Source organism: Lontra canadensis, unplaced genomic scaffold (assembly GCF_010015895.1).
Source record: "Lontra canadensis isolate GAN:19392208 unplaced genomic scaffold, GSC_riverotter_1.0 scaffold146, whole genome shotgun sequence".
Taxonomy (NCBI): domain Eukaryota; kingdom Metazoa; phylum Chordata; class Mammalia; order Carnivora; family Mustelidae; genus Lontra; species Lontra canadensis.
In genome coordinates, this window is record NW_022631140.1 from 546,579 (window position 1) to 561,960 (window position 15,382).

Sequence of the window (15,382 nt, forward strand, 5' to 3'; positions counted from 1 at the left end):
TGGTCTAGCTTTGCTTTAGGGGCATCATTTACATAAACCACAGTGTGAATGATGCTTTCTGGAGTTGTGCAAACAGTGGCTCCATGCTGGCCCCTTCCAGCCTAGACATATAAGGAGATGTCAGCATATGATAGACATCTTCCATTCCCTTCCTCTGTTTCCATGGAGGAACCAAATGTCGTCGAATGGTTGATGACAGGGTTCAGGTTCAGAGAAGCCAAATTAAGGTAAGGTATTCCTCTCAAAGTAATAGGGATTCCAGGAGCCCAAGACCAAGCCCTTAGATTCTATCTGGAGTCTGAATAACAGGAAAAGTGTCGTAATCCCCATATTGGAAAACAAGTTTAAATGGGGATGGCTCCTAGAACCAAGCATCTGAGTGTTGGAAAAAGCAGATCAAGAATAAGTGCAGGGAATGGGGGCTGAGGATCACACCCCACCCTCCCAAGCCAGGAAGTAGGATGACATATGAGAAGTGGACCTTGCCTGGGGTGAGGCAGACAAGTTGATTCAGAGCAATGATCTCAGAGGGCAATAGCTTTAGACTGGTCCTTAGTGAAATTGGTGTCTATGCTATGGTAGTTTGGTGGCTAAGAATATAGACTTTGGGGGCACCTGGGTGGCTCAGTGGGTTAAAGCCTCTGCCTTCAGCTCAGGTCATGATCCCAGGGTCCTGGGATCGAGCCCCGCATAGGGCTCTCTGCTCAGCAGGGAGCCTGCCTCCCTTCCTCTCTCTGCCTGCCTCTCTGCCTACTTGTGATCTCTGTCTGTCAAGTAAATAAATAAAATCTTAAAAAAAAAAAAAAGAATATAGACTTTGGGATTAGACAAGCTGGAATTCCAGTTCCTGCATTTCCACTTACTTGCTATATTACTTGGGCAAACTGCAGAAGAACTATAGACTTCAGTTTCCTCATCTACAAAACAGAGCCAATAATGCCCATCTTGACATGCATGATCTCATTTAATCCTCAAAACAACTCAGTGACCATTATTATCCTATATTACAGATGAAGAAACTGAAGCCCCTGGGGAGGTTAAATACTCACTCAAAATAGTAAAGATAGTAAGGGATGGAGCTGAATGCCAAGACCCAGCCTCCCTAGGCCAGTAACAAGACTGTCCCATGTCTTTGTGGTACAGGTCTCAGAACTCATCATCTCCACAATGGAGACAGCCAGACAGTCCTTCTTCTTGAAAACCTATGTGGACCATGAAATTCCAGTGCTGTTCGTGGGGCCCACAGGCACTGGCAAATCAGCCATTACCAACAATTTCCTTCTCCACCTTCCCAAAAGCACCTACCTACCCAACTTCATCAATTTTTCTGCCCGAACCTCAGCCAATCAGACTCAGGATATCATCATGTCCAAGCTGGATCGACGGCGGAAAGGCCTGTTTGGGCCTCCCCTAGGGAAGAAAGCAGTGGTATTTGTGGGTAAGGCATTAGCCTGAATATGAACATAACCAGATTCTTCTATGCTGCAGCAAACCAGAATCTCCCACCATACAGTCCTTCTACTCTAAGGGATAATGTATTTCTGGTTAATGTAATTTAGTATTCCTTCCCTCTCCTTTTCTTCTCCATCCTTCTTCCCTTCCTTTCTTCCTCCCACACTTTTCCCCTCCCCAGTTCCCTCCCTTTCTCTCATCTTTAATTTTGTCTTTACATTCTTTCATTACCATGTATTTGTTGATCAAGTACTATATGTCACATTTTCAGTAAGTAAGACATAGTCCAGGTCTTTTTACCTCAGTTAGGCTCCCAGATTCTCCTGAGGTGACAATGAGCCTTTGGATCAGGGAAGGTTACCTTGTAGTGAGAATTAATTCCAGAAGCATGTTTACCTTCTTGCATCTCCAGAAACAACACTCATTTTGTGATAAACCCCTTATTCCATTTGTGTCAGATAAAGGTTACCAGTAAATGTAGAAACTTAATAATTGATAAATAATTATTTGTGAAATAAGCACATTGAGTTTCCCCAGGATTTTACCTGTTTACAAAATACTTCCTCATTTATTTCGTTTGAGCCTAACATCCCTATGAGGTTGTTAACCATCATTACCATTTTACCATTCAGCTAATTGAGGCTCCAGAAGGTTAAATTCTCTGTCAAACACCTAGAAAATTCTGGAGCCATGACCCAAACCCAGGTTTTTTTTTTTTTATGACAAACACATCATATTTTTCCACTGTCTTACTGCTAACTCATAGGTTTGTCATTTAGTAAAAATAATGCCCTACTGTTCTGAGTTATCTCATGTCCTTTCCTTAAAATTCATGTATTGATAGTGTATTATGTGTATTTATATCCTTGCCCACTAACATTAGCTTCCTAAAGGCTGAGATCCAATTTTATTTTGTTTTCCCTTTCTTTTCTCCCCTTTTCCCTTTCCTCCAAACTGTTCTCCCTTCCTATATCTATGGTATTTTCAGAAACAATTTAAGCTTTGCATCCAAATAGATCTAGGTTCAAATCTCACTTTCTAACCCTAGGCCTATTATGATTTAACTTCCATGACCCTTAGTTCCTCACCTCTAACGTAAAGGTAATACTACCTTCCTTATAAAGTTATTAGTATTAGATGAGATAATATGTATAAAACTCCTGAAATTTTATCTGACACAAACTTGGCATTCAGTCAGTGTTCATTAGAGAAAAATCAAGAGAGCTTCCATCTATTAGTGTCTTCTATGTGCAGTGACCTGTTCACAATATGCTATTGGGGGAAATCAAACTCTGCCATTGAGAAAGTCACTATCCTTGCCATTCTCATTTTGCTCCTCAAAAACCCTAGCTCAAAACCTTTCTCCCATTGGGGTTCAATTTTTTCTTGGTGATCAAATTATATACCCTATCAGCTTGGATTATGATTGTCTTCCTCACCATCATATCCCCCCAAAATTAACAAAATGTCTAGCACATAGTACAGAATCAATATACTGTGGTCGATGGAATGATAAAAAAAAAATTAAATACCTGTTTGTTGATGCCAATCCATGCATCCTTAAAGTCACAGTGGGCAGAGATTTCAGTGAGGCAGGAGAATGCAGAACCTAGGAAATCCTCTTCTCATATGGTCAGAATGTCCACTGGCTGAGCTCTGACTAGAGTGAGAATGGGGCAAGTAGGCACAGACTCTCCTAGGAGGGAATAGTTATCTATTGCCTCCTATGAGAACAAGGAATCCCAAAGACTTAAAATATGTGGCCATGCCTTCTTTCCCCAGATGACCTCAACATGCCAGCCAAAGAGGTGTACGGGGCCCAGCCCCCCATTGAGCTCTTGAGACAATGGATCGACCATGGTTACTGGTTTGACAAGAAGGACACAAGCAGGATGGACATCGTGGATATGCTGCTTGTGACAGCCATGGGGCCCCCTGGGGGTGGAAGGAACGACATCACTGGTACGTGAAAGAGAAAGTTGTTTCCTCTTTATCATCCAGCAGAGCCAGACCACCTTCATGGATGGAGGGTTGGTACAGGGCACTCTGTCCTGATGGAAGGTGGAGAAAAGTATATTTGGGCTGTAGCTGGAAGGGTTTGGGCTAGCTCCAGGGAGTGGAATTTGAAGACTTCATGTTGAAAGTTGTGTGAAATGGACTTGAAAAGAGAATGTGAGAGTATTTCCCTCAGCCCTGGAGGAGCTCTCCATATGAAAAGGAAAGTTCAGTGGGGTGATGGATTCATGTGTTGTGTTTTTTTACAGTTCTTCAGATTGCCAAAGATCGAACAACTAACCCAAAGTGGCCTAAACAAAATAATACTAATACTACTACTAATAATAATAAAAATAAGAGTTCCCCCTATCATCTAACAGTTCAGGAATGCATTTGCTTCAGGTGCAACTGGATTCTTGTAGGATCTGTATTTTAATTCTGAGATACATCCTTGCTTAAGAACATTAATACAGGGGTGCCTGGGTGGCTCAGTCATTGGGCATCTGCCTTTGGCTCAGGTCATGATCCCAGCGTCCTGGGATCGAGCCCCGCATGGGGCTCCCTGCTCAGCGGGAAGCCTGCTTCTCCCTCTCCCATTCCCCCTGCTTGTGTTCCCTCTCTCGCACTCTCTTTCTGTCAAATAAATAATTAATCTTTTAAAAATATATATATAAAGAATCTTAATACCATTTCTAGGCTTAAGATTCTTTGACCTCACTCTCTCCTCTGACATTTAGCTTTCTTACCTATAAAATTTTTCATACGGAAAATGAACAGGATAATCTTATTTGGTACATTGTGTACCTAAGAATAGAGACTCAAAAATGATCACTACCAAGACATGTACTAGTAAAACTGCTGGACTTTAAAGGAAAGGAAAAAGTCTTTTGGGCATCTAGGCACAAAAGACTACATGACTTTTAAGAGAAATAAAATTAGATCATCTTAAAACTGTTCAACCACAATGCTTTATGCCAGAAGGAAATGAAATGAGAATCAAGGATTTTATAGCCAGGAAAGCTGACTTTCAGATATAAAAGGAAAACTGTTATCAGAATGCAAGAAGTCAGATTTATGTCTACAAACCTTTTTTTGGGAACATACTAGAAAATGGGTTTCACATGATCAAAATTACTGTAAAGAAATAAGTTTTATGTGCAACTAATGAATCATTGAGCACTACAACAAAAACTTATGAAGTACTATATGTTGGCTAACTGAACATAATGAAAAAAAATTTTAAGAATGAAGTATTTCACTATGCAGCCCATCAAAAAAACCAAAATCTTGCCATTTGCAGTGACGTGGATGGAACTAGAGGGTATTATGCTGAGTGAAGTAAGTCAATCAGAGAAAGACAATTATATGATCTCTCTGATAGGAGGAATTTGAGAGGCAGGGTGGAGGGTCGTGGGGGGTTGGGAGGGAAAAAATGAAACAAGATGGGATCGGGAGGAAGACAAACCATAAGAGACTCTTAATCTCATGAAATAAACTGAGGGTTGCTGGGGAGTGTGGGGGTAGGGATAGGGTGGCTGGGTTATGGACATTGGGGAGGGTACATGGTATAGTGAGTTTGTGAAACGTGTAAGCCTAATGATGCGCAGACCTGTACCCCTGGGGCAAATAATACATTATATGTTAATTTAAAAATAAAGTATTTCAATATTCAAAATTTATTTGAAAAAAAGAAATAGAACAACTGGTAGTAAACATTAAATATACGGTTATTTGCTGAACTAAGACTACCTGGGAGAGATTACAATATGTAAAGGCTATGAGACCCAGTCTTGTAGATACAGAACAGTTGAAAATGGAGGGGAGATTAGGATAGCAAGTACAAAAAGTTTTAAATTGTTTTCAGTTCTCATAATTGGTAGTGGTACTATATTCTTATTCTAAAATCTTTGTGTAAAGTAGGATTATACAAACAAGTTGTGAAATTTTCTATTTCCACTGACCCTTGTGTCCTTGAGAACAGGAAGTCTCAGTATGGAAGAAAGGAGATCAAGATGTAATAGAAATGAAATTAAGTGAAAGCCCCGTATTCCTAAATTAGAAATACCAGTAGTAACTCATGAGGTACTAGGTCTGGGAAATAATAAACAACTCATTAACACTGAACATGCCTAGCACCCAGATTGTTTTGAAATCCAATTTCCTACTAAAAGGAACCACAGCTTCTTGAGAAATGGCTGATTGCATCTCTAGGACAGAAAATATACAAAATGAGCTTCTAACTTCTTGATATACCAGATAATGAGAAAGCTTTTAAAGGTTTAACAGTCATGTCAACAGGACTCAGTTGGCAACATAAGGAGGCCCTCACTGGCCAAAGATGGGAAAATTTGAGCTTCAACAATGATTGCAATTTTAATGGATTGGAATTTATCAAAATATACTTAAATCCATTAATCTATTATAACAATGATAGTTGTTCATTTTCAGAGGATGGTAAGGAACCCATTTATTATCTTGAAAACTGATAAATAAATGAAAAGAATCAAATATTTATCTGGATTTTCTTATACGAAATGTACCATGGTATAAGCAAATCCTAGAGGATTGAACTATAAAATGTTACAACTAGGGGCGCCTGGGTGGCTCAGTGGATTAAGCCGCTGCCTTCAGCTCAGGTCATGATCTCAGGGTCCTGGGATCGAGTCCCGCATCGGGTTCTCTGCTCGGCAGGGATCCTGCTTCCCTCTCTCTGCCTGCCTCTCTGCCTACTTGTGATCTCTCTCTGTCAAATAAATAAATAAAATCTTTAAAAAAAAAATATTACAACTAATATATGAAAAGAGATGGTAGAGTCAGAATATCACCATTTTACACTAATGAGTGAATTAGTGGATCTAGCCATTGAGCATCCATAGCTACCAACGTCACAAAAGGAGAGATATCATTATGTCTCTAATGAAAGAATATACTATCATCTACCATCTGGCCCTAGATGGAATCTTAATCTGATCAAATCCCTAGATCCAGCTGCAAATTACTATGAAATACACAGGAGGACAAAGGAACAGAATTAACTGTACCATGAGTATGCAATGAACAAAATCCTAACTGTGGAAACTCTACTGATCAAACAGCCCAGATACTCATCAGACAAAAGATGAAAGAAAGGGATGGAAGAGGAACCTATAGATTAAAAGAGACTTAAAAGACATATCAAGTTTTTTTTTTTAATTGGGAGGGTTAAACTCTGGCACACAGGAATGAACACTTGGGAGATGAAAACATAAAGAAATGCAAGACGGCAAATTATTATAAAAGTCAGGATAATAGTAACCTTTGGAGAGAGACAGAGAGAAGGCTATGATTGGGATGGAATATATGGAGGGACATCTATGAAGGGTTGGCGAAGCTTTATTTTTTTACTTAGATGGTAGACATAAGGGTGCTGACCTTATGATTCACTAAACTTTATATTTTTTTTGTCTGGTTTTCAGTATGCATTTTATTTTATGTGATAAAATTCTTTTTAAAAACAGATATGCAGACAAATTTATAGAAATAGAAAATAGGTTGTCTGTTGCCAAGGGCTCCAGCGAAATGGAAAGTGACTGCTAATGGGTACAAGATTTCTTTCTAACGTGATTAAAATGTTCTAAAATTGATCATGATGCTGTTTTCACAACTAAAATATTAAAAAATGATTGAATTGTGTACTTTAAATGGGTGAATCATACAGTATGTGAATTATATCTCAATAAAGCTGATACATAGATATATAAATATAAATATATAGATATCTAATATTAGGTAGGTAAATACAGATATAGGTAGATATGTAAGGATACCAAATTAATAGTGGCTAATTGTGGGAAGAATGGATTTGGTATGTGGGGTTAAGTCAAAGATGATGCTCACTTTCTATAAAAATATTTCTGAATTGACTATTTTATAATGATCACATATTACCTTCACTTTTAAAAATAATCTTGGGGGCGCCTGGGTGGCTCAGTGGGTTAAGCCTCTGCCTTCAGCCCAGGTCATGATCTCAGGGTCCTGGGATCGAGCCCCACATCGGGCTCTCTGCTCAGTGGGAAGCCTGATCCCCGACTCTCTCTGCCTGCTTCTCTGCCTACTTGTGATCTCTCTCTCTCTGTGTCAAATAAATAAAAATAAAAAAGGTGGCACCTGGGTGGCTCAGTAGGTTAAAGCCTCTGCCTTTGACTCGGGTCATGATCCCAGGGTCCTGGGATCGAGCCCTGTGTCGGGCTCTCTGCTCAGCAGGGAGCCTGCTTCTTCCTCTCTCTCTGCCTGCTTCTCTGTGCTCTCTGTCTCTCAAATAAATAAATAAAATCTTTAAAAAAAAAAAAACAATCTTGAACACTAGTTTAGTGCTGTTAATAGGATTTCTGCAATCATGGAGATGTTCTGCATTTGCATTATGCGATACAAAAGCCAGGCACTAGCCACATGTTACTCTTGTGCACTTGAAACATGGCTAGTAAGACTGAGGAAATTATTTTTTAATTTAATATTAATTAGGTTGAAGGGTGCCTGGGTGGCTCAGTGGGCCTCTGCCTTTGGCTCGGGTCGTGATCTCAGGGTCCTGAGATCGAGCCCCACATCGGGTTCTCTGCTCAGCGGGGAGCCTGTTTCCCCCTCTCTCTGCCTGCCTCTCTGCCTACTTGAGATCTCGGTCTGCCAAATAAATAAATAAATTTTTTTTAAAAAATATTAATTAGGTTTAAATAGCCATCTGTGATTAGAGGCTGCCATATTGGATATCACAGCTCTAGAACAATAAGGCAGAGGAAAACTTACTCTTTCATATCCCAGGATCCCAAGGCCCAGGAGGTATGTGTGAGTGTGTGTGTTTTCCAGGACGATTCACTCGCCATCTAAATATTCTTTCCATCAACGCCTTTGAGGATGACATTTTAACCAAGATTTTCAGTTCAATTGCTGACTGGCACTTTGGGAAAGGATTTGACGTGATGTTCTTAAGGTAAGAGGTTTCTGTGTCCATATACACTATGGAGTATTATGCCTCCACCCAACTTTTGAATCAACATGGACGGGACTGGAAGAGATTATGCTGAGTGAGATAAGTCAAGCAGAGAGAGTCAATTATCATATGGTTTCACTTATTTGTGGAGCATAATAAATAACAGGGAGGACACTGGGGAGATGGAGAAGAGAAGGGATTTGAGGGAAATTGGAAGGGGAGATGAACCATGAGAGACTATGGACTCTGAAAAACAATCTGAGGGTTTCAAAGGGGCGGGAGGTGGGAGGTTGGGGGAGCCAGGTGGTGGGTATTACAGAGGGCACATATTGCATGGAGCACTGGGTGTGGTGCATAAACAATGAATTCTGTTACGCTGAAAAGAAATAAATAATTAAAAATTTAAAAATAAATAAAAAATTAAATTAAAAAAAAAAAAGAGGTTTCTGTGTCTTCCACAATATTGGCCCCTATCCTCAGTTCTGGCTCCTCCTTGATGAATCTGCCTTTCCCTTCCTCCCAAGGTATGGAAAGATGCTGGTACAAGCTACTATGACGATTTATAAAGCTGCAGTGGAGAACTTCTTGCCAACCCCCTCCAAGTCTCATTACATCTTTAACTTACGGGACTTTTCACGAGTTATCCAAGGGGTACTGCTCTGCCCGCACACTCACCTGCAGGTCAGACACTATCATTTCTGTTATCAAGTTCACTCAGCAATATCCTTGGCTGCATGGAATAAAGAGCATAATAGTAATAGCTAACTTTTATTAAGCATTTATCTCTGCTAGGCCTTGTGCTAAGTATTTTATAAACATTATCTTCTTTAATATACCTCAGTCAACCCTAGGATTTAAAAAGAGAACTATCACCTCTGGTACCACCTACCATTCATACAAATAATTAACCCTGGATTTTCAGGATGTGGAAAAATTTATCCGGCTGTGGATCCATGAGGTTTATCGGGTATTCTATGACCGTCTGATTGACTATGAGGACAGACAGGTCTTCTTCAACATGGTGAAAGAAACCACATCCAATTGCTTCAAGCAGACTATGGAGAAGGTAAGCCAGACCCTATGAGCATTTGGCCCAAGAAATGGTCCCAAATACTTGTCTATGTTAGTCTCAGATTTCAAGTTTGCTTGCTAGTAGAGACTCATAGCTCTGCTTTCTGAATCTCAGGAAGGGGATTGAGTCATCTAGTCACTTGATATTATACTTGGCCCAACTTTGTTTCACTTCCCTGATAACATATACATTTGTATCCATTCAAAGTGGTTTATGATCTGATGTAATTGTTTATAATTAACTTAAAATATGCTTTTAACGTTAATTAATTTGTGAGTTGAGAAATGAACTGTGAAATTTTTACAGTTTGAGGCCCTGGTAAAGCCCAAGTAGAAGAGTATCATGGTTTCCATTTGTAAATATTTTCTCTTTCCCGTTTTGATGTAAGAAAAGTTGTTTTAAGCCTATGCATTTATATCATCTAGTTGTACCTCTGTTTTTAAGAAGCTGTGATTTCTCCACAGAAATATTGCAGGTGTTTCATGTTGCATCCAGAGGCTAAGTGCAGAAGCACTACCAGGTTCTAATATCAGGAAGAGAAAGCATCTAGAACATTCCTACTCTAGCCACAGAGTGGGGACCAAGGGTAGCACCTGTACCTTTGTTTGGTGAAGAAGCAAGCACATAAAAAAATTGATGCCTACCTTTTGGATGATCCACTGGGATCTCACAGTCTGACCACCAACATTTTAACAATTTGGCAAACAGATCAACTCTCACTTTCATGCTTTTTTCTCTAATGCCCTTTAATCATAGTCTTTATACCCATCAGATCCAAATATAATGTTATTAAAAAATTATTGATGAACCCTCACTTTGGAGAATATGTTCAAGAGGAAACAAGCATATCTCTTGTTCCCTCCCTCTATACCTGCCATCTTGATTGGGCCACTGGTGGAATGCCTGGCTGAGATTTCTCTTTCCCACAGGTCCTCATTCACCTGTCACCCACTGGAAAGATTGTTGATGATAATATCCGTAGCCTCTTCTTTGGAGATTATTTCAAGCCACAGAGTGACCACAAAATCTATGATGAGATCACTGACCTGAAACAGCTCACAGTGGTCATGGAGTACTACCTGGAAGAGTTCAACAACATCAGCAAGGCCCCCATGTCTTTGGTCATGTTCAGGTTTGCCATTGAGCACATCTCCAGGATCTGCAGGGTCCTGAAGCAGGACAAAGGCCACTTGCTCCTGGTGGGCATCGGGGGCAGTGGGCGACAGAGTGCCAGCAAACTGTCCACATTCATGAACTCATACGAGCTATACCAGATTGAGATTACCAAGAACTACTCAAATCATGACTGGCGGGAGGATCTGAAGAAGATCATGCTGCAGGTTGGAGTAGCCAACAAGAGTACCGTGTTCCTCTTTGCTGATAACCAAATCAAGGATGAATCCTTTATCGAGGACATCAACATGCTTCTGAACACAGGGGATGTGCCCAACATCTTCCCGTCCGATGAGAAGGCTGACCTTGTAGAGAAAATGCAAATGGCAGCCAGGACAGAAGGCGAGAAGATCGAAGTCACTCCTCTTTCTATGTATAGCTTCTTTATTGACAGGGTGAAGAAGAACCTTCACATTGTCCTTGGTAAGAAGAAGCAAACTCAGTTTGCCTCTTTTCTCTGGAGTGCCCTAAACTCAGTCCTCTTGCAGTAGTCCAAGGATTAATCTAGCCGTGGCAACCACCCAGGGGTTTGTGCCTAAATTCCTGTGGAAAATGACCTTCTCCTAAACCACTATTTTATTTTATTAATTTTTTTAAAGATTCCATTTTTCTATTATTTGAGAGAGAGAGAATGAGAGAGAAAGAGCTTGAGAGGAGAGAGGTCAGTGGGAGAAGTAGACTCCGTGTCAAGCAGGGAGCTCGATGTGGGACTCGATCCTGGGACTCAAGGATCATGACCCAAGCCGAAAGCAGTCACTTAGCCAACTGAGACACCCAGGTGCCCTAAACTGCTATTTTAAAACTGTTCCACTTGTCTCAATTCTTTTTTTTTTTTTAAGATTTATTTATCCATTTCAGAGAGAGAGAGGGAGAGGGGGAGAGGGCAGGGGAACAGGCAGAGAGAGAAAGAGAGAGAAAATCTCAAGCAGACTCTGCACTGAACACTGTGCCCAATACAGGATCTCACAGTCTGACCACCAACCTGAGCTAAAATCAAGAGTTGGACGACTGGGGCACCTGGGTGGTTCAGTGGGTTAAAGCTTCTGCCTTCAGCTCAGGTCATGATCTCAGGGTCCTGGGATTGAGCCCCGCATCAGCCTCTCTACTCAGCAGGGAGTCTGCTTCCTCCTTGCTTTCTGCCTACTTATGATCTCTGCTGTCAAATAAATAAATAAAATCTTTAAAAAAAAGTGTTGGACGACTGACTGAGTCACCCAGGCGCCCTTCCTTTTTTTTTTTTTTTTTTAATTTAAATTTTACTTAGTTAACATACAATGCAATATTGGTTTCTGGAGTAGAACAACACCCAGTGCTCATCACAAGTGGCTTCCTTAATACCTATCACCCACCTAGCCCCTCCCCACATATTTTTCTCAATTCTCTCAATTCTCCTCTGAACCTTCTCCTTCCTTTAAGTGCATTACCCTGGTGGCTCACATCTGAAGTTCTTCACTCTGAATGACAACCTCAATCTATCCAAAAAGCCTAGGGGTTGTATTTAATACTTTTCTCTCATGTAACCATGTTGTGTCAATTTTTACCTCCTCCTTTTTTCTTACAACCACCCATTTATCTCCATCTCCACCCACTTTGCATTAGCTAAATTGCCATCATCTTGCCCAGCCTCACCTCTGCAAACTTCTAACTATTCTCTCTATGTCTACTCTTGTCCATTCCAAACCTTTTTGTTCCACTGACTCATGGTTTTTTTTTTTCATGTATTGCAAATTTGATCGCTGTATGTACACACACACACTTAATATGCCTTCTATCAGGATAAATGCCAAAATTCCTAATCTATGGTTTTATAAGGCTACCTTCCATACTTTCCCCTTTATTCTCTCCACTCTCCTCTCAAACCAAGCTTCCCCTTCTCTCTCTCTTCTTCAGCCACAGTGACCTCCTCATATTTCCACCTGTCTATCATGCTTCCTCCTACCACATTGAGCCTAAATAAAAAATGTACGGAATTTAGCCAGAATTTGTGCTTGGATGGAGATTGGGTCAGAAACAAGCCGATGGCCCCCACTCAGTTTCCATAAATAACTAGTATGGGGCATCCATGGTTCCCTTATGTCTGAGTCAACACAAATAGAGCAAGAAGATCAAAGGGCACAAGCCATGCTGGCTAAGGGATGCAAAATATCTGGAAAGGAGAACAAATGGGCTTGGAAGACCATTCAGAAGGTTATTATAATATTCTGAATTCCCATCATAAAGTTGAATGAAAATACCCTATGATTCCCCTGTGCTTCCCAGGCATTCATCATAACTATTCCCATTACACCCCTGGAGTAGCTACAGGAAACCAACTCCTTACCCACCAGAATCCTTGGAAAGAACTGCCTGGCTCTTTGCCTTGGAGGAAGGAAACTAACCAAGTCTGTTTTTCATCAGCCATGAGCCCAGTTGGGGACGCCTTCCGGAACCGGCTGCGGATGTTCCCTTCACTGATCAATTGCTGTACAATTGATTGGTTCCAGTCCTGGCCCACGGATGCCCTGGAGTTGGTAGCCAACAAATTTCTGGAAGATGTGGAGCTGGATGACAATATTCGGAGAGAGTAAGCGTTAGCTGCATTTTAGTACCCTAACCAAATATTCCAGAATGAAAATCCAGATGTTGGCTGTGTTGTTATTATTGTTTTAAGATTTCTCAATTTCTGCATAGAAAATCACATTTAGTTAGTTATTTAAACACCTTTGCTGAAAAAGAATGAAATTTCATTGTTCAGAATTGTCCTGGAGATGCACTGTTATCATAACTATGAGAACCTAGCTCTAATAATATAGCTATTTCAATAGTTATAGAGCATACCTTCTCAGTAGGGGTGACATCGCTGTCAAGGAGATGAAAAGTGGTTATGATGAGGGTAAAAAAAAAAACTTAGTCTTTTGTATGTAAAGTACAGATATACAAAAACAGCCCCCAAAGTGCACTTAATTTTACCTAGAGTAAGGGAAAATATGGGAATGTTGACCTTCCCATGGCTCCCCAGGAAGCCAATGGTCATGTAATCTGCTTTGTCTGATTCTATATCCTTAGTGTTTAGCAGGTGCCTGGACGTAGTAATTCAGTTACTGTTTATTAAATGAATGAATGGAAAATGAAGAAGTAGGTAAAGGTCAGAATATTGATAGCTATAGGGGAGCCTGGGTGGCTCAGTGGGTTAAGCCTCTGCCTTCACCTCAGGTCATGATCCCAGGGTCCTGGGATGGAGCCCCGCATCCGGCTCTGTGCTCGGCAGGGAGCCTGCTTCCTCCTCTCTCTCTGCCTGCCTCTCTGACTACTTGTGATCTCTCTCTGTCAAATAAATAAATAAAATCTTTTTAAAAAAAAGAATATTGATGGCTATAAATTCCATTTTAAGAACGTTGCACTTTATGCTCTCAGCCAGAAGTCCCTTAACTTGGGTCCATAGGCTCGTGAACAGAATTTAGAGGATCAGTTAATGTGAATGGAGAAAAATTATATGTTTATTTTCAAGGACATCTAACTGGCATATTGAAATTCTTTCAATAATGAATGTAGATAGTAAATCCCAGTAGGATTAGCAGGACTTATTACCAACAGGACTCACAATTGTGTGTGTTTTTAATAATTCACTCAGTCATTATAGATACATCAGTATATCATTTCCAAAGTTGTGGTGGGTTTTAGATCTGCTGCCCAGTCTTAGCATTTAATGTAGAGGTCAGCAAAGTATGATCTCCTGGCCCAGTCCAATTCACAGCCTGTTTTTATAAATAAAGTATTATTGGAACACAGCCATGCCACTTTTCCCCCCAACACAACAGCAGACTTCAGTAGTTACCATTATTCAACCATGCGGACGATTGATTTTACTATTTGGCCTTTTCCAGAAAAAGTTTGCTGATCCCTGGCCTATAAAAAATTTGGTTTTTAAAATATTTTGAAAATAATTTCAACATAATTGGTTCCTTTTGTAATCCAATGTATTTTGTTTTATGCATTTTAAACCATCATTCATCAGACTGCCAAAGATGAAGAGTTCCTGCTTAAGCTCTGGTGAATCACCAAAGTGATCAGAAGTAGGAATTACTCCCTTGAAAATCATTCTAGTAAGGATATATACATCTCCAAAACTTCTCACAGCTCTGTTGACCTGTCTTTGAGGATTTGGGGCTCTACCAGGCCATAGTCAGTGTGTACCTTCTCAGATCCTCACATGGATAGCCACAGCTGTGCTAGGTCTATCTGGAGAACACAGCACCTGCCTAACCATCCTCTTGTCCTCGGTAGGGTCATCTCCATGTGCAAATATTTCCAGGAGAGTGTGAAGAACCTGTCACTTGATTATTACAACACACTTGGCAGACATAACTACGTCACCCCCACCTCCTACCTCGAATTGATCCTAACCTTTAAGACCCTCCTCAATACCAAGAGGCATGAGGTTGATATGATGAGGAACCGTTACCTGACAGGTCTGCAGAAACTGGAGTTTGCATCTTCACAGGTGAGCACTGCTGCAACAGAATGGGGACAGAGAGGTCCAGGATTAGGTGGATGCGGTGAGGTCACTATATAAAGACAGCATCTACTCCTAGACTTGCAGAGCTCACTTTGCTTGCCTCAGCTTCAACCCAGCCCTAAGAGATTCTGTCTTCCTTTAAGATTTTGGTATTTTATTCATCATGGATGAACCCTGAGTGTGTTATCTCACTCCCTGGGCCTCAGTTTCGTCTTCTGTATGAAGGGGCTGT

General features: G+C 40.6%; 1 protein-coding gene across 8 annotated transcripts in view; it reads left to right on the plus strand.

Moving 5' to 3' along the window:
- Positions 1–15,382, plus strand: part of LOC116858989 (dynein heavy chain 3, axonemal) — a 155,363-nt gene that overhangs the window by 105,579 nt on the left and 34,402 nt on the right. For all 8 annotated transcript variants that reach the window (XR_004381058.1, XM_032843952.1, XM_032843948.1 and 5 more), the window contains 8 exons: positions 1,144–1,438; positions 3,235–3,414; positions 8,287–8,410; positions 8,935–9,091; positions 9,333–9,476; positions 10,412–11,078; positions 13,053–13,218; positions 14,919–15,135. Coding sequence is in view for 7 of the 8 variants with exons in the window: in XM_032843952.1 (XP_032699843.1) it covers positions 1,144–1,438; positions 3,235–3,414; positions 8,287–8,410; positions 8,935–9,091; positions 9,333–9,476; positions 10,412–11,078; positions 13,053–13,218; positions 14,919–15,135 (1,950 nt within the window). In the remaining variant the exon portion in view is untranslated. The remainder of the gene's footprint in view (positions 1–1,143; positions 1,439–3,234; positions 3,415–8,286; positions 8,411–8,934; positions 9,092–9,332; positions 9,477–10,411; positions 11,079–13,052; positions 13,219–14,918; positions 15,136–15,382) is intronic.